This window comes from Salvelinus sp. IW2-2015, linkage group LG16 (genome assembly GCF_002910315.2).
Source record: "Salvelinus sp. IW2-2015 linkage group LG16, ASM291031v2, whole genome shotgun sequence".
NCBI classification, from domain to species: domain Eukaryota; kingdom Metazoa; phylum Chordata; class Actinopteri; order Salmoniformes; family Salmonidae; genus Salvelinus; species Salvelinus sp. IW2-2015.
This window is the reverse complement of record NC_036856.1, coordinates 15791935-15806485: the sequence shown is the minus strand read 5'-3', so window position 1 is coordinate 15806485 and position 14551 is coordinate 15791935. Positions and strand designations below refer to the sequence as shown.

Below are 14551 nucleotides of genomic sequence, written 5' to 3'. Positions count from 1 at the left end.
ACACACCGAAAGGACACACTCCGTCAGACAAAAGCCAGGTTGTTGTGTGGCGTTCCGCCATTAGGAACAGGGGTCACTACTGTGGAAAGGCCACCTGGACCAAATAAGGGTGTTCTTCAAAGGGTCGCTATGGAACGGAGCTGACAAAGTCTGGCAAAACGTCTGTTAAGGAGTCAGTATTGTCATCTGATGCAGCACTCCATCACTCTCCTTCTTGGTCAAATAGCCTTTACACAGCCTGGAGGTGTGTTGGGTCATTGTCCTGTTGAAAAACAAATGATAGTCCCACTAAGCACAAACCAGATGGGATGGTGTATCGCTGCAGAATGCTGTGGAAGCCATGCTGGTTAAGTGTGCCTTGAATTCTAAATAAATCACAGACAGTGTCACCAGCAAAGCACCCCCACAACATCATACCTCCTCCTCCATGCTTCACAGTGGGAACCCCTCATGCGAAGATCATCCGTTCACATACTCTGCGTCTCACAAAGACAGAGGTGTGGAACCAAAAATCTCAAATATGGACTCATCAGACCAAATTTCCACTGGTCTAATGTCCATTGCTCGTGTTCCTTTACCTAAGCAAGTCTCTTCTTTGCAGCAATTCAACCATGAAGGCCTGATTCACACAGTCTCTTCTGAACAGTTGATGTTGAGATGTGTCTGTTACTTGAAGTCTGAGGTGCAGTTAAATGCAGATTTCTGAGGCTGGAAACTCTAATGAACTAATCCTCTGCAGCAGAGGTAACTCTGGGTCTTTGTTTCCTGTGAAGGTCCTCATGAGAGCCAGTTTCATCATAGCGCTTGATGGTTTTTGCGACTGCACATGAAGAAACTTTCAAAGTTATTGAAATTTTCCGAACTGACTGACCTTCATGTCTTAAAGTAATGGTGGACTGTCATTTCTCTTTGCTAATTTGAGCTGTTCTTGCCATAATATGGACATGGCACACCTGTTCATTGAAATGCATTCCTCATGAAGCTGGTTGAGAGAATGCCAAGAGTGTGAAAAGCTGTCATCAAGGCAAATGGTAGCTACTTTGGAGAATCTAAAATCGAAAATATATTTTGATTTGTTTAACACTTTTTTGGTTACTACATGATTCCATATGTGTTGTTTCATAGTTTTGATGTCTTCACTGTTATTCTACAATGTAGAAAATAGTAAAAATAAAGAAAAACCCTTGGATGAGTCGGTGTGTCCAAACTTTGACTGGTACTGTATGTGTGCATGCATGTGTGTCAGTAGTATGTCCCTCCCTCATGACAGTTCCAACCCCTCAGCTATAAATACCAGGTCACAATAACCCCCAATGGACCTTGTCACTCAGATTCATATCACCACAATCCCTTCTCCAAACCCCTGGAAACTCCACTAGCATCCATGTTTTTATTCCTTTGCATCTAAAACAACAACATCCTTGATGTGTTTGTGTTTCCCCAACTACACAGCGAGTGGAACAACACCCAAAGTGCTTCAGACAGGCTCTGGGGGGAAGCAGGGTTCTCCTGGGAGGTGTTTGTTGAGATTCTTTGCTTTTAGCAGGTGAAAGACAGTGCCGTTTTAATGGTTGTGATTCACCATAAGTTATTCATTTGACGCTTTCCCTTCCTCAGTAGGCAGGAATACATTATCCAAGAGCATCCTGGCAAAGGAGAGAGGAGAGGAGAGAAGAGGAGAGAGGGATGCTAATGTTGTGTGAGAGGAGGAGTGAGACGGAGTCATTAAGAGCGAGAGAGAGAGAGAGAGGAGGATGACAGAGGAGAGGAGAAGAGGGTGCCAGGAGAGCGAGTGTTTGTGAAAGAGAGGGGGGTGGAGTGAGAGATAAAAAGAGCAAGGGCAATGTTTTTTATGGTGTGTGTTGAAGTGACCTTACTCTCCCTTCTTCTTTCCTCTCCATTCTTTTCTCTCCCCCAGGTCCCTATTCAGCCTGGCCAGTCTTTCAAGTTCACAGTCCTGGAGACCCTGGACCGCATCAAGGAGGAGTTCCAGTTCCTCCAGGCTCAGTACCACAGGTGCTGTATACTCACTCACTACCCTCCATCCATAGACTCGATTACAGATAGGATATACACACCACCCTCCATCTTAACCCATGCAGGCCTACATAGACTCTATAGCCACAATCCTAACTTGAGGTCTACACATGTAACTCAAATCTTCATACGAGTCTCTCATAAACATCAATACACGATTGTAGTAAAAGTCTGTGCTTCGCATGTATCTGTGTGTCTGAAGATAGGAGACTGAGGATTGTGTTCTATATGAATTCTACCAATGAAGGTGCCTCAGGGGATAACAGTCCCTACTCCTCTCTCCAAAGGACTGAGAGAGCCCCCTGGGAAACACTGCAGCACGTCTGCTGCTCCACTTATTAGTCTGGGAAATATTACACAGGCTACATTAGACATCAGCCGTAATTGTACTGTATGTGTATGTGTAAGCCAAGGACAGGTGCAGTGAACTATATGGTTGTTATAGCACAGTCATACCATATGCAGGTACAGATTCTAACCTTATCCGTCTTAGTCTTAATGACACAGTGGCAGGGTGTTAGCCTGGTCCCAGATCTGTTTGTGCTGTTTTGCCAACGTCTATGTCTTTGTCATGCATAGGAGTTGACAGGACAGTACAAACTCCAGGGTGGCAGGGTGTGGTGATATGGGTTTATACTCCATATCATAGCAGAGTGATGGTGTGTTTCATCAGAGAGGTAGTCTGAGTAGAGTTGACCTGCAGTGACCTTGGTGCTGGGAGCCCAGCTTCACAGCATGAGCTGAATACTCATGGCCATATCTCTCTCAGTCACAGCTCTGTGAACAGTGTGCTGAAGCTAACATTGTTCTCCCACTGCAGCCTGAGACCCATCGGTCTCTCTGTCTGATCGATCTAGATCCATAATCTCTTTTCAGCTTTGGCAAGAAGGAGAGATTCAGGTGGGGCTGCAGAGTAGACCGATACGGTTGGCTATAGTGTATGTCCTGCACTTGATCAGTTTGTTGACCTGTGTGTGTGTTTGGTTGTGTGTCTGTGTTTTCTGTCGTGTGTGCGTGCGCGTACATGGTTACCTGTATTTTTGTGTGCATGTTTGTGTCTTGCCTCTGCAGCCTGAAACTGGAGTGTGAGAAGCTGGCCAGTGAGAAGACAGAGATGCAGAGACACTACATCATGGTGAGTTCAATTCTATTTACACCACCACACCACCGCTGGCTCACTGGAATCAATCAGACAACATGGAGGAGGAAGGCCCAGTCTCAATCTGGCTTTATAAATGGACCCCTGTCCACTACACCAACATAGGAGGCTATCTAGCTTGTTGAAGAGCATCATCTGGCGAAGTGGTCTAAGGCACTACATCTCAGTGCAAGAGGCATCACTACAGACCCTGGTTCGATTCCAGGCTGTTTCACAACCGGCCGTGATTGGGAGTCCCATAGGGTGGTGCACAATTGGCCCAGTGTCGTCCAGGTTAGGGTTTGGCCGGGGTAGGCCGTCATTGTAAATAAGAATTTGTTCTTAACTGACTTGCCTAGTTAAATAAAGGTTAAATATTTAAAACATTTTAGGTTAGGAGGATGAGACTGCGCAAAAACTCTCTCTCCCGTGCAACAGTTTAAGCCCCTCCACATCTATATGTCTGTCTGTCTGTCTGTCTGTCTGTCTGTCTGTCTGTCTGTCTGTCTGTCTGTCTGTCTGTCTGTCTGTCTGTCTGTCTGTCTGTCTGTCTGTCTGTCTGTCTGTCTGTCTGTCTGTCTGTCTGTCTGTCTGTCTGTCTGTCTGTCTGTCTGTCTGTCTGTCTGTCTGTCTGTCTGTCTGTCTAGCTAAAGACTTGTATATAAATAACTAACTATGTCTAAGTCTGTGGCACAGTCATAGTCAGGACAGAACCTGAATACGATATGAACCATCTGCTGAGCAGCTCCCATATCATCAACCTGAGCGAGAGAGAGCGACAGACACAGACACACAGATACATGGGAAGAGCAGTACACAGTGCAGTATGGTAGACAGACAGACACTACCTCAGAGTTAGGGCTGGGAATTGCCTGGGACCTCACGATATGATATTATCACGATATGATATTATCACGATATGATATTATCACGATACTTAGGTGCCGATGTATTGGAATTCCATACTGTCATTTCATTGTGATTCGATGTTCCAAACATATTGCTCATGTCTGCTGCAAAGGGACAATAGAGAGTCAAGAGAAAATGAGAAATTAAAGTGTTGAAAACAAATAGGCTTCTTGTTTAAAAAGCAGATGGAGAACAAACTGTATTGTTGGGGGATTTGGAGGACCACAGTCAGTCGATAGGAAATATCATTGTGCTCTTGGCTAAAATGTTAATTTTTGTGGCAATTTCGGTTCAAGTCCCTAGTGAGACACCATGGTAGAATAGTGGTATGTATTGCAAGAGGACATTTTTTTACGCTACTGCTACTCACTGTTTATTATCTATGCATAGTCATTTTACCCCCACCTTTATCTACATATTACCTCAATTACCTCGACTAACCTGTACCCTCACACATTGACTCAGTAATTGTACCCCCTGTGCATAGCCTTGTAATTGTTATTTACTGTGTTACTTTAAAAAATATTTTTTTATTATTTTCTGCAAATATTTTCTTACTTTAAAAAACATTTCTGCATTGTTGTTTAAGGGCTTGTAAGTAAGCATTTCACAGTAACATGCTGACCAGACCAGACACGTCGCGTGCGCGAGCGTCGCAAAATAAATTTAGAAATCCATGTTATTCAATTATTGCACCCACACTGCTTGCGCGCGCCAACGAGCGTCTGCGACACCAAGGGCTAAAATAGATGTCGTTCCTATTTCTGACGCAGATCGCGCTCCAAGTCCTACCTCTCCCATCTCCTCATTGGTTTATAGAAGCAGGTACCCACGTGCCATCTCCTCATTGGTTTATAGAAGCAGGTACCCACGTGCTATCTCCTCATTGGTTATACCGATGTGGGTGATAGAAAGACAAACTGTTTTGCCGGTAGTCGTGGTAATACAATGAAAGTTTAGATGCGATCACCATAAACGATGAAAAAGCCTGGAAGGAAGAGAGATGACTAGAAACGATTTGGTTGTCCGTTTTATGTGTGGATTAATTGTTGGAGTAGACATCCTTGTGCATTTCAGGTAAAATAACAACTCAATGTTTATATCCCAGGACAAATTAGCTAGCATCAACAAGCTAGCTAAATAGGACAAATTAACGTTAGCTAGCAAGTGCAAGCTAACTAGCTTAATTGCCATACATGTTTAATGCTTTTTGACCTGTCCCCAAATTAATGTCATTGGTTCAGAGTTTGTTTTGATATTTTAACCTGCGTGTCGTGATCGCGTTTGGTGTGGGGGGGGCAAAATACATTTATGCACGATAGCGCACGATGGTGCACGCGCGCAGCTGGTTTGGGCAAGGTGTAAGGTCTACATCTATTGTATTCCACGCATGTGACAAATAAAATTTGATTTGATTTGAATGATGATTTACTAGGAAAGATGGGTTGATCTGTGGCTGTCTGAAAGTTGGAATTATTTATTTAAATTTTATTTAACTAGGCAAGTCAGTTAAGAACACATTTTTATTTACAATGATGGCCTACACAGGCCAAACCCGGAGGATGCTGGGCCAATCGTGCACCGCCGTATGGGACTCCCAAACACGGCCGGTTGTGATACAGCCTGGATTAGAACCAGGGGTTTGTAGTGACGCCTCTTGCACTGAGATGTAGTGCCACTCCAATCAGGGGTGATGGTGGGGATGTGATCATTGTATGTTTTGCGTTGAGTTATTTCTGTTTTCCACTGAGCTGTATGTGTGTGTTCTGGACCTGGTGGTTCTGGGTGCGCCCGGGCGTCGTGCGGGGCTTTGTCCTTCCCACCCTTGGAAAATCCCTTTGGGCCAGGAGCGGAGGCCAGCGTTCTTTTTTCTCCCCAATTTCGTGTTATCCAATTGGTAGTTACAGTCTTGCCTCATCGCTGCAACTCCCGTACGGACTTGGGAGAGGCGAAGGTCGAGAGCCGTGCATCCTCCGAAACACAACCCAACCAAGCCGCACTGCTTCTTGACACAATGCCCACTTAGCCCAGAATTCAGCCGCACCAATGTGTCAGAGGGAATACTGTACACCTGGCAACTGTGCCAGCGTGCACTGTGCCCGGCCCGCCACAGGAGTCGCTAGTGCGCGATGGGACAAGGACATCCCTGCCGACCAAACCCTCACCTAACCCGGACGACGCTGGGCCAATTGTGCGCCGCCTCATGGGTCTCCCGGTCGCCGCCGGCTGCGACAGAGCCTGGACTCGAACCCAGAATCTCTAGTGGCACAGCTAGCAGTGCGATGTAGTGCCTTAGACTGCTACACGGGATGCCGGATATGCATATTCTTGATACCATGTGAAAGGAAACACTTTGAAGTTTGTGGAAATGTGAAACTAATGTAGGAGAATATAACAGTAGATCTGGCAAAAGATAATACAAAGAAAAAAACATGCAATTTTTTTCTTCCATCATCTTTGAAATGCAAGAGAAAGGCCATAATGTATTATTCCAGCCCAGGTGCAATTTAGATTTTGTCAACTAGATGGCAGCAGTGTATGTGCAAGTGTTAGACTGATCCAATGAACCATTGCATTTCTGTTCAAAATGTAGTGTCAAGACTGCCCAAATGTGCCTAATTGGTTTATTAATACATTTTCACAAGTTCATAACTGTGCACTCTCCTCAAACAACAGCATGGTATTATTTCACTGTAATAGCTACTATAAATTGGACAGTGCAGTTAGATTAACAAGAATTTAAGCTTTCTGCCAATATCAGATATGTCTATGTCATGGGAAATGTTCTTATTACTTACAACCTCATGCTAATCGCATTAGCCTACGTAAGCTCAACCGTCCCGCGAGGGACCCACTGATCCTGTTTAAACAGGTCAATAATCACCAGGCAGGTTGAAAATGTCAGTGAAGACACTTGCCAGTTGGTAATGTTTACATAAGAATTTAGACCCTTTACTCAGAACTTTGTTGAAGCACATTTGGCAGCGATTACAGCCTTGAGTCTTCTTGGGTATGACGCTACAAGCTTGGCACACCTGTATTTGGGGAGTTCCTCGCATTCTTCTCTGCAGATCCTCTCAATCTTTGTCAGGTTGGATACGGAGCGTCACTGCACAGCTATTTTCAGGTCTCTCCAGAGATGTTCGATTGGGTTCTGGCTGGGCCATTCGAGGACATTCAGAAGCTTGTCCCGAAGCCGCTCCTGCTTTGTCTTGGCTGTGTGCTTAGGGTCGTTGTCCTGTTGGAAGGTGAACCTTCGCCCCAGTCTGAGGTCCTGAGCACTCTGGAGCAGGTTTTCATTAAGGATCTCTCTGTACTTTGCTCCATTCATCTAGTCTCCCAGTCCCTGCCGCTGAAAACATCCCCACAGTACGATGCTGCCATCACCATGCTTCACTTCACTGTATCCAATCAAGTTGTTGAAACATCTCAAGGAGGATCAATGGAAACAGGATGCAGCTGAGCTCAATTTCGAGTCTCATATAAAGGGTCTGAATAGTTATGTAAATAAGCTATTTATGATTTTGCTTTGTCATTATGGGGTATTGTGTGTAGATTGATGAGGAAATGTTTTATTTAATCAATTTTAGAATACGGCTATAATGTAACAGACCCATTGCAAAAAGTCAATGGGTCTGAATACTTTCCGAATACACTGTATATTGCATATACTGTATACACTGTGTACAAAACATTAGGAATACCTTCCTAATATTGAGTTCCATCCGCTTTTGCCGTCAGAACAGCCTCAATTCCTTGGGGCATGGACTCGACAAGCGTTCCACAGGCATACTGACCCATGTTGACTCCTTTGGGTGGTGGACCATTCTTGATACACATGGGAAACTGTTGAGTGTGAAAAACCCAGCAGCGTTGCAGTTCTTGACAAATTTAAACCAGTGCGCCTGTCACCTACAACTATACCCATTCAAAGGCACTTAAATATTTTGTCTTGCCCATTCACCCTCTGAATGGCACACATACAATTCATGTCTCAATTGTGTCAAGGCTTAAAAATGTCATGCTTGAGTAAAAGTAAAGGTTCTTTTAAGATACATTTACTCAAGTTAAAGTCAAAAGTCACCCAGTAAAATACTATTTTAGTAAAAGTAAAAGACAATGCTTAAATATACTTAATTAGCAAAAGTAGAAGTAAATGCTATAAATCCTTCCAAATTCCTTATACAGTTAAGCAAACCAGACGGCAAGATTTTCTTGTTTTGGATATGTACGGATAGCCAGGGGCACACTCCAACAAATAACAAACAAAGCATTTGTGTTTAGTGAGTCCGCCAGATCAGAGGCAGTAGGAATGACCACGTGTTATCTTGATAAGTGCTTGAATTATAAAAAATGTCCTGCTAAGCATTTTAAATGTAAGTATTTTGGAGTGTCAGGGGAAATGTATCAGAGTAAAAATTGAATATTTTCTTTAGGAATGTAGTGGAGTTAAAAGTAAAAAACAAAACATTTAAGTAGTCCTTCAAAGTATTTTTACCTAGTTGCTTTAATGCCTACTGCATGGGCAGTGATCTGGAGGAAGGGAGTGTGAGGAACAGAAAGTGAGAGGGAGGGAGAGATGGACGGAGGGAGGGAGGATGAAATGGAGGGTGAAAGGCATGGACAGGGGCTCAAGAGCGAGAAAGTACGGGGAAAAAATGAAAAGAGAGGCTTAGCGAGAGGTAGTCAGTCAGAGAGAGTGGCTGAAAGAGAGAGAGATTGAGAGACGGAGAGAGGGCCAGAGAGAGAGACAGAGAGAGAGAGAGCGTAAGCATAGACACGTAAATAATATGAAGTAACAAGGTCTCAGTGGCTCCACTGTAGGGCTAACCCAGAAGGCTATATTTAGGTAGTTAGACGGGCCTGTCATGTAAACTAAGACTTGTTTCCACAGGCAGCCAGCAGCCCACTCTTTCTTTAGACTGCTTGTATCATTCATTATTTTGTAGATTTAAATACAAGGTACGGGATGTTCCCTCCCGCTAACGTACTACTTCCAGGGAATGATTTACGACCTGGCTGATGATGATTATGATGTTGAGCATGGAATAGACATCAGGATTCATTTGGAGCAGCATATTGGAATGTTGGCACTATAAAACGAGGTACAAGTCTAAGCAGGCAGCAGGGGTTGGCTCTGGTGTTTTGTACATTTTGTTAAATCTCTCTGCAGCTTTATGCATAAACTATATACAACCTGTCTCTGTTAGTCTACTGTGGTAGTCTACAGAGACATGATCAATGTATAACTACAGTGGTGGTCACGCGTACACACACACACACACACACACGCGCGCACACGCACACAGGAGAGGGTGTCTGCGGGTGCCTTGTAATTCATGGGGCTCAGATTTTACAGTTCTCTCGGAATCTCACAGTGTATTTTTAAATAAAACTACATTGTTTCACTGTCTAATCAGAGACTGAGAGGTGTCTGTCAATGTCAGGCCTGAGACGAATAGAGTAGACGGACGTGTGTGTGTGTGTGTCTTAGTATGTGTGTGTGTCTTAGTATGTGTGTGGTGTCTTAGTAATGTGTGTGTGTCTTAGTATGTGTGGGTGTGTCCTTAGTAATGTTGTCTTGTAGTGGTGTGTGTCTTAGTATATGTGTGTGTGTGTCTTTTAGTATGTGTGTGTGTGTTCTTAGTATTGTGTGTGTGGTGCTTATGTTTGAGATAGAGGGGCTCCGCAGGGGTCTGCTTTTAATGACCATCCATGTGGTCACTCATCCACTGTAACTTTGTGCAATTGTGTATGTGTGTGTGTGTGGTGGGTGTGTGTGTTTGTTGTGTGTGTGTGTGTGTGTGTGTGTGTGTGTGTGTGTGTGTGTGTGTGTGTGGTGTGTGTGTGTGTGTGTGTGTTGTGTGTGTTGTGTGTGTGTGTGTGTGTGTGTGTGTGCGTGCGTGCATGTGTGTGTGTGTGTGATACAGCCCCGCAGGCGGGATGGGTGTGTGTGTTATGTGTGTGTGAGGGGAGGGGGGGGGTGGATTAATGCAGTACTCTCAGCCTCTAACTCATCTGTCTGATTCAGCCTGACACACTGTTCTCTCTTCAGGAACATAAAAGTCACAGATTGCCAGAGAGAGAGAGATGGAGAGAGAGATGGAGGGATTGTGAGAGGAAGGGCGGGGAGGAAGGAGAGAACCGGGGCTGAGGAAGAGGGATAGAGGGAGGGAGAGAGAGAGGGATGAGGATAGAATTGTAAAATGATTGCTCCCCAGTAAGCTAACGGTCTCTATGACATATGATACTGTGAGCTGACGATTTAGTGGGAAAAAAACAGGAGCCAGATGTAGCTGAGGATTGTGGCTGTTTTAAGAGTCTTAAACCTGTCTGAACTGTCTGGTAACATGGAGGAGCACAGCAGCACACACGTATTCACAAAGATCGGCTGCTGGGGGCTCCATCAACATAAGCCCCTCGTAGGCCCAATAAGAAAGGCCACTCCAAGGTCAATCCATTTTGGTTGGGATTTGGTCATATTTCTCCAACTCTGATGATGAAACAAGATGTAAAGACCTTCTGTCCTAAATCTACTTTTAGGGATTTAGTTACTTCGCTATGTTGAATTAATGCAGAGCTAAAAGTCAGATCTGGCTAGTCTTAAGGATATGTGAGAAGCGCTTTCTAATAATGTATTACACTAACACACTGATGTCTGTATGGGAGGAGATGGAGAAGTAAAGAGACAGGCACACCTGAGGGACGCTGATGAACAATGCAGTCTACGTGCAGGCACTCACACACATCCCATTAAGCCAAATCACCTTGGATTAGATGCACTCCACAAAGCTTCTTCTTAAGTCTGGAGGTTGCCTTAAATGAATAGTAAAGACACAGGCTGGCTGGCGAGACACTCTGACACTCACTCAACACGATGACTCACAGTGAAATGGAAGGGCAAAGGAGAGAGCAAACACTCTGAGATGAATGGAAGAAGAGAGCGAGAGATGAACAGCAGAGAGAGAGAAAGAAAAGAGCTGCAGCTGGTTGAATGAAGTGAAGGAATGCTTTATAGTTGGTTGCTCAAATGACAGTGTGTCTGTATGTCAGACTAAAGGCTAGAGAAACCGATAGGGGGTGGATGTTGTTGATGGCTGTGGACTAGTTAGCCAATGAAAAACATCGTCTCACTACAGTACCCAGTAGGGGTCCTAGCCTGAGGCCCAACACCCTAGCCACCACACACACACACCACACACACACACACACACACACACACACACACACACACACCACACACACACACACACCACACACACACACACAACACACACACACACCACACACCACACACACACACACACACACACACACACACCTCGTTGTGGTGGTTGGGTGAGCGATGTCAGCAGGCTGCTACTGTTTCTCCGCCGGGCTGAGCTCTGCCACATCCGCCACATACCGGGCACAATCTGCTCCAGACTGACACACACACACGCCAGCACGAACATACCAGGGATTATACACACGGCGCTCAATGAGAATGCACTGACACAAGGGAGAGATTATATAAGGGGGGGGGGGGGGGGGGCTGGGCAGGCAGGCAGCTAGGGAAAGATGAACCATTAAGAAAACAGAAACAGAACAGACAAACCTGCACAACGCTACAACAACTCTGCTCTGCTGTCTGTCTGTAGTAGACCAGGCTTGATAACAGCTCTGTGGCTGCCTGCTGCTGCTGTTGTGTAGCTGTTGTGTAGTGTTGGGGCTCTTAGCTAGCTTAGCTTGGTTTTTCACCTGAGATCATAAGCCTGCATGGGGATTTTAAGGCCATTCTTTTATATCACTGAGAATGATACAGTGGGGCCTTGGAATAGCATGTCTGGAGCAGTGTTATCGGAACGTACACCATTCAAATGAATGAGTGTAGATAAGATGAATGAGAATATGGACTGTTTAAAGATGACATGTATTTTGGTGTGGTTGAGCTGGATGGATTTCTTGTAGTAACACAGTACAGTACGTTTGGGGCTAAAGATCATGTGTGGATGGTATTTTTATCTTACACAAATTCACCCCCCCCCACACACACACACACACACACAGACACACACACACACACACACACACAGACACACACATACACACACTCATACGTACACACATTCTCCTTAAAACTATCTTTCCTAAGTCCATATGGACTATACAGTACTCCATTCCCACATTGTTCATCTCTCTGCATGGGTCCAGCCATATTGGTTCTCCATAGAACCTTATACAGTGTCTTTAGCCTATTTACAAAATCGTTACATAGCCCTTATTCCTCTATACAGACTGCTCTGCTCTGTGTTGTCCAGTACACCACTACATTAGCATACTGGTCCTCAGTACACTACTTACAGTATATATTATGATAGAGAGAAAGATAGAGAATGAGCATTATTAAAAATAGTTAGAGATCAAGAGAGAGAGGGAATTAATAAGAATGGTAAAACAAAATGAGAGACGAGAGAGAGGTGGAGGGAGGACATGATGAGAAGAAGCTTTTATGATGCAGAGGAGAGGATTCAGAGATGGACAATAGAAAGTAGAGGGTACGTGTGTTTGTGAGGAAGAAACAGATACGCCAGAGAGAGAGATCAACAGCGAGAGAGAAGTAGAGAAAGAGACAAAGTAAGAGATTCAGGGAGGGAGAGAAGAGACAGAAACAGAGAGGAGAGAGAGTGTCCGTAGTCAGGTTTGATGGTCCTCACTCTCGGTGCTGTTCATGTGCCTACTGAGACTGGCTTTGTCACAATGACTGATCCTCCCTGTCTCTCCAGCCCTGGATGGAAGTTATTACTGCACATTACTGTGTGTACACACACACACACACACCCACGCTGGCGCTGAGAGAGACAAACAGCCTCATACACACTGACATACACACACACACACACACTCACATTTCCACCATGCGGACACGAACAGACGCACACACACACACACACACATGATTGATCCCTTGATTCTACAGTATTTGATCTATTACCTCTGTATACTTATTGAATACTGTTCTTTTCTCTCTCTGCAGTACTATGAGATGTCCTACGGGCTGAACATTGAGATGCACAAACAGGTAAGAGAGATGTTACTGTCTGTCAGTATTACAGTGTGTGTTGTCTGGTCTGCTTCAGTGATGGTCTTTACAGGGAGCAGCGGAGGACAAACACCACAATCACCATCCGTTTTAGCCCTCCCTGACATCAGCCGCTTTCTCGATCTCACACACACACACACACACACACACACACACACACACACACACACACACACACACACACACTGAGTGTGTGTTCATTTTTAATTGTCCACTGTGGCTCTTATATGTGTGCGTTTCATATGCATGAATTGCAGTATTTCTCGTACTATCTGAAAGAGTGTGTTTGTCACAGTAGGGTGTGTGTGTGTGGTGTGCATATGTGTGTGGGTGCGTCATGAGCAGCAGAGTCCTGGCAGGCACCCCATGTCCCTGTCTTTTCCTCACATTTCCAGCTAATGTGCTATTGACAGACACGTGGCACATTGTTGCAGAGTGAGCGTTGTGGCGCGTTATCCACTTGACTGACGCCTTCATTCAAGGTGACTTCCAGGCTTCTACTCCGGCATCACGGACAGCAGTGAAAATGTCTGATGGTGTTTAGCAGAACCAAACAGACTCAGTACCAGGTCTAGCAGAACCCGATAGACCCAAGGCTAGCAGAACGAGCCCCAGTGAAACCAAGCCCCAGAACCACAGATCCAAAGCTAACAGATCCAGAACCACAGAGTGTGTAGTGAAAGGTGGCCGTTAGCCAGTAGCCAGGCAGGGCAGAGCTCCACTGTAAGCTCTACTGTCACCACAGAGGAGAAATGAACAGAGATCTGCCTGTACTACTCCAGAAAGGGAGAGGGGAGGGATGGAGAGGGAGGGGAGGAAGGGAAGGAGGGAATGAGAGAGAGGAAGAGAGAGCAGCTGAGGAGAGAGGGGGGGTGGGACACAGGAGAAGGGAGAGGAAAGCTGAGACAGTGAAAAGAGAGGGGGAGAGAGAGGTGTTGAGCAAAAAAGAGAGAAGGGGGGAGTTAAATGGAGAGTGTGATATGAGAGAGAAAAGAGATAGAGAGGAAGGATGAGTGAGAGCCAGAGAAAGAGAGGGTGAAAGAAGGAAAAAAAAGAGTGAGAGTGCACCGAGAAACGACAAGGGGAGCTTTGAGCTCTGGCGAGGAATAATGAATCATGAATACATTTAGCAGTATCTGCTCTTAGTTCCTCTCTTCCCAGCCCTAGTCGTGTGCCATTACTCTCCTCATTTTCACGCACAGGGCCATCTCATGTGCTGCTGCCATTAATTGAGCCATCGCGGTCACTCGCTGTCTACAAGAGTCAAGAGTCCCTTTAGCTTCTACTGATCGGGGAGGGATGTGTATAGGAGAGGATTTGGAGGGAATGGGCCGGCTGCCAACAGGGATACTGATACTAATTGATCTGATACTAACTGATCTGAT

The 14551-nt window shown here is 45.1% G+C and overlaps 1 protein-coding gene across 1 annotated transcript in view; it reads left to right on the top strand.

The window, feature by feature from the left end:
- The window catches only part of tle2b (TLE family member 2, transcriptional corepressor b), a 96337-nt gene that overhangs the window by 33967 nt on the left and 47819 nt on the right, over positions 1-14551 (top strand). The window contains 3 exon segments of the mRNA XM_070447552.1: positions 1919-2016; positions 3109-3172; positions 13101-13145. Of these exon segments, the coding sequence (XP_070303653.1) occupies positions 1919-2016; positions 3109-3172; positions 13101-13145 (207 nt within the window).